The sequence below is a fragment of the Antrostomus carolinensis genome, unplaced genomic scaffold (assembly GCF_000700745.2).
Source record: "Antrostomus carolinensis isolate BGI_N321 unplaced genomic scaffold, ASM70074v2 scaffold28685, whole genome shotgun sequence".
NCBI classification, from domain to species: Eukaryota; Metazoa; Chordata; class Aves; order Caprimulgiformes; family Caprimulgidae; genus Antrostomus; species Antrostomus carolinensis.
Window position 1 is genome coordinate 4,141 of NW_010314731.1, and position 5,126 is coordinate 9,266.

General features: G+C 48.0%; 1 protein-coding gene across 1 annotated transcript; it reads right to left on the reverse strand.

Annotated features, from left to right (window-relative positions):
* Window positions 1–3,798: 3,798 nt before the first annotated feature.
* B3GNT4 (UDP-GlcNAc:betaGal beta-1,3-N-acetylglucosaminyltransferase 4) lies at window positions 3,799–4,917 on the reverse strand. The gene has a single exon (XM_010167745.1). The coding sequence runs from the start codon at window positions 4,915–4,917 to the stop codon at window positions 3,799–3,801; it is 1,119 nt and encodes a 372-aa protein (XP_010166047.1).
* Window positions 4,918–5,126: the final 209 nt, after the last annotated feature.

Genomic DNA, 5,126 nt, shown 5'->3' on the forward strand with positions numbered 1-5,126 from the left:
TGCTGAAACAACCCCACGATTCCATTTTTTCCCCCAAACAGGATTGCTTTACAAATCAAGTCAGTTCCAAGTATCTGAAAGGCCTTGATCTTGTTTGTAACTTACAATGTTTGTAATATTTATGGATTCAATTATTTAAATGTTTAACTATGCAAATGTTAAAACTGCTATCAAGGATAGCTTGTTGTTAATTGTCTCTCTGCTGGGAGGGTCCTACTGCTCCTTTGATATGTTTGTGAAGCTCTTGTAACTTAGAGGCTAACTAGGTACCAGCCAAAGAATTGTATTTAAAAGTCATTATTTTTAAGCTGTGAAGTACATGATGTCTGTTAGAAGTTACTTTTATCAAACTGTGCAAAAGTGTCTGGTGGGGAGTGTGGCTGTTTGGCTCAGAGATTAAGCACTGGTTTCTGTTTGAACTGAAAAAGTTTGTAACAGAGCTGAGTCTGACAGCTGCATCAAATCACACTAAATTGCAATCAGGGGAAACAGTTGCTGTAGAGATGAAAACCTCCTTTGGAGTTACCCAGACTTTTCTCAGGGAAGTTTTGCAGTTCAGTGCAGCAACCTCTGTCACCCAAGAGTCACTGCTTGTAGTACATCTGCCTTCCCCAGGAAGCAAAGGGACATGTGATTTTCAAGATACTGTGGTTATAAACAAAGTTTTTGTGGCAACTGCAGCGTAATTCTTTACAAAGCAGTAAGCAAAACCAAGGTTTACATATTTGAATGCTTTCCAGCACAAGTTTCAGGAAAATAATCTTGATTCTCTCTTTTTGCAAGTTTAATGTTTCACTGCAGGCTTCAAAACCAAACCACAGGTGTCTTTCACTGTGTTCATTTTCTTACTTACCAGCCTAATGTGAAATTTGCAATGTTAACTGCACAGCCAATGTAAACTTAAGACGATCCTGATTGCTTTGTAGCATAGGATCCAAGAGAACTTTATCACTCATTATTTGAGTCAGTTAATCCCCATTCATCAGGTTTTGTAAAAAAACACACATTAATCATAGGTTTTTCACCACAAATTAGCATCTGATGCACTATATGTGTGTCGAGGTTGCTGTTACCAAACCAAGATGTGCTTGAGTAGGAACTTTTTCAGCTGTAGCAGAAGCCTTTCCATCTGTGTCTCGTTCTGCCTGCCTTTTGAACAAATGCAATCTCAGCTGCACAGCACTGTACACTTATAGATTAAATAGTAAAGAATTAACAAATGACCTTTCCTTGCTCCTGCTCCTCACTGGGTGCTGCTGTATCCAAGGAGGATAGCACAGTCTGGAATTCAAGCTCACAGGAAGATGCCAGCATCTGCCGTGCCAGTCGTCAGGCGGGCCCAAACACAGCTCTGGGCTGAGTATTAGGGGAAAAAAAAGGCAACAAAACCCACTGTCAGGAGAGGATTATTTGCTGCAGTGGTACAACCACGCCCTTAAGAGCCAAATGTAACTTCAGGTCAACCTCTAACCACACACAACTGCTCCAATTTGTTACATGCTACAGTTTAAGAAGTTCTGCCAAGCCACTGACCCAAATGCACCTACAGGTTGTGTTCCTTTCAGGATGCCACGAGAACTCTACTCAGATGCTTGCATGGCAGAGATAACAGCTTCAGAGAGATGAGAACTGCTATGGGAGTCTGCAAAGAGCCCATTGTTCCCCTTTCAGAGCCTGCTCCCAGCCCCCTTGTTGCCCCAAATCTTGTTGCCCTGCTCTTCCCAAGACACAGGCTGTACCCACACACATGAACCTTCAGACATGACAGGAACCAACTGGTCAGTTCAGTCAAGTCAAAATGGGAGCGAGGAGCACGAGTGGCTCCATATTGCCTCCAAAACAGGGTGGAAAAAGAGTCCCACACCTTTATTAGGAAGCAAGAGTTGCCTATTGGGGACTAGTCCATACACCTAAGCCCACAACAGACATGACATCACACTCTGCATTATGTTACTGAGTTTGCATTTGGAATCATCGAGCGGATCAGAAAAATGCTGCCACAGCAGTTCCCAGGGTACTGCCCGCTCTGTCCGGTCTCTTCTCTGGAACAAGCAGCAGTGCCCTACAGCTACCAGAGCTAATTAATAATCCCTGTTAGGGCTGCAGTGAGAAGATGCAGTAGCAGTTTGTACAACAGCACATAGAGGATGGACACACAGACACAAGCTCACCCTTGGAAGAGCAATTTTTCAGAAAAACTTCAGACTTCTTCGCATCTGGCACAGAAATTCATGTGACAGTGGCAACGCTAGCACCTGGGTCACAGCGTGGGGCTGAGCTAGAACTACACCGGGTGCTTTAGAAAGCCAAGGCAGGAAGGGATCAAACAAGGACCAGCAGCTCTGCCAGGAGCCCCTCAGCCTGAGATGGTACAGTGCTGCACCACCACGCTGGACGGCAGAGCAGCCACCCTGCCCTGAGAAGTTGTCACATCTCTGGTCTCGGGACGCCCTTGGTCTCTGTAATACAACCCAGAACTTGCTGGAAACACTTCCCAGGCACCTCCTGGAAGCTCCAGCTCACATCTGGTGGGCAGTGAAGGCTGGGCAGCTGGCACCAGACAGCAGTGACAACAGCACAACACAAATTGCTCCGATTTCTGTAATCACACACTTCCTCTCTACCCTCTAAAGCTTCCAGGCTACTTCCTGCTCACACACAGCACAGCAGCTTCTGATCTATCAGGAAGCACCCTGAAGCTGATAAGGTTTGTAGAAGTATCACCAAATCTTAGTTTCATATTTGGTCTTTCCTCAAATTAGCGACTCCAGGACACTCATAGATTAATTGCCGCTGCATTAATACATCCTGTCTGGACGGGGGCAGAGAACAGCAGCTGCTCACAGCAAAGGAAGTGGCAAGTTTCCATTGCTAGGTAACATTATCCTCTTTAATATCAATGACTCCTTAACACGAATGCCCAGCACCTGATCTCAGCCTTCTCTGGCTTTTAGTTCTCCTAGCTTTCAGGAGACCCAAGAATACTCCTGTGAAAACACTTTTCAAAACTGTATTTTATTTATACCCAACATTACAGCAACAACAACAAAAAATCCAAACACCTCCCACACAACATGAAAAAGCTACAGCCACCGTAACTACCACCACCACGATTCTTCAAGACATAGTGCTCCTCTCAAACCCAATTAGAAAGTGTTTGTGCAAAAGCTTCCAGTGCAAATAAACCTGTAATAAACTTTTGTAAACTCCAAAGGGCTTGGATCGGAGCCCAGTCCCATGGATCATCGTGCTGTGTTAAGGCAATAAATTTTTGAGGCTTTCTTTTTTTTTTCCTCCCACTCCACTCCCTGTCTCCTGCTGTTTGGTAGGACCTGTGGGATCGCTGGCCTGGGACACTGGAGGTGCACTGCAGTGGACCCCGCAGCACACACTGCCCTTTTTTTCCACCCTTTCAAGTAATTTCAAGTGCTCTGACACCCACTAGTCATCATTAGCTTTCCTACACGAGACTCAATTTGGCCGGTGGTCAGACACCAGCCTCAGTGTTGCAGAGCCCCAACTCATGTCCCTGTGGCAGTTGTGACTTCCCCTGCTCCAGTCTAGCTGGGAGGAACCGAGTTGAGTTCCCTGTGCTGCATCTCACTGACCTACCAGCCCCATCCCCACCCCAAGACAATTCAACTTCTTCAGTAACCCACCGATAAAAAAAGACTTGCTGCAAAACAAACCCCTATGGCTCAAGTACAGCCTGTTAGTAGAGGACACGTTTCTACCACAACCTGATTTTTAGTTGAAGGACCCTGTTATCTGTCACCGGTCGAAATCCCACTGTGCTCCTCAGTAGCTTCTCTTCCAAGCCCTTCTGTAGTTGTGCGTTACCGATACTGCACACCTCAGGCTGTCATCCTTCACCAGCGTCCACATGATCCACATCTCAGTCGGGTTTAGTTTGTGCACAATCATCAGCTCTTTGTACAAGCACGGATCAAAAGGATTAAAAGGTCTCTGGATCCCAAAAGTCTTAAAGCCAGCATGGTTCTTTGGGGCCACTGCCATCTTTGCCAGACACATTCCCACAAAGACATCATCTATTGGGAAGAGCTCCATGTCCTCTGCGGTGCTCTGGAGACGGCGCACTGTCTCTCTAGACATCACATAGCCCCCTCCACCCGCATAAAGAGGATAGAAGGGGGCTCTGTACATGGACTCTGGAATAAAGTATTTGACTTTGGTGTTCCTGATGGGCCGGGCGTTGGTGATCACATCCCCAACAAAGAGATCCTTATCCGGGTCCAGTTCTTGGAGGAACTCAACAATGTTATAAGTGTTGACAAAGACATCATCATCACCCTTCAGCACAAACCTGGCGTGCAGGCAGTCCTCCATGAACCAGCGGAGGAAATGCAGCTCCTTGAGGGTCAAGTTGAAGAAGTTGTCAACAAAATCCCACTGCACGATGTCATCAAACTCCTGGCTCTCATAAGCCAGCAGCTGGTGCAGGGGCTGCACCTGGATTTTGGCCTCTGAGCGCCCTAGAAGGAACACCAGCCTGATGCGTTTGCCACCAATGGAGACCTCCTTCCCCCACGTGTTCCTAATTGCCACCCGCCGGTCTACGTTGATTGGGGAAGACTTGATCGCCAGCAAGAGGAACGTCTCTTTGCTACACCTGGAAGGTTTCAGCAAGACCGAGAAGTTCCGGCAATGCTTGTACGTTAAAAACACACGGTGAAGCTCCGGGAGGGCAAGAGAAGAATTGGCAAGAGTCAAGTCTGGCAAACACTTGCTGGATTCAGCGTTGTCCAGAACCAAAGACTTGGGTTTGTGATGAGCTACATCCACCTTCTGGGCTGCTGATGATGCTGCCAACTTTGCCTCTTTCTTCACGTAAAGAACCCAGGCCAGCAGCGTGATGGAACAGGCGTAGAGCGCCAGGTTCCTGATCCTGGGACACATGGCAGCCTCTGGCGCAGAGCCCTGTGCGGGCAGAGGAGAGAAGTTACCGCACCGGCCCCGCACACCTACACCTCCCGCAGTCACGGAGCCCACAGCCCAGCCCCGGCAGCTCCCGGGACGGGGCTCGGCGTTTCCCCCCCAACGTGGTTCCTCGGGTCCCACCCAGACCAGGTGCTGCCGGTGAGGACGGGCGCAGCGGCCGCTCGCCC

Coding starts and splice junctions, on each gene's coding strand:
- B3GNT4 (XM_010167745.1), bottom strand. CDS start 4,917: ATGTGTCCCAGGATCAGGAACCTGGCGCTCTACGCCTGTTCCATCACG.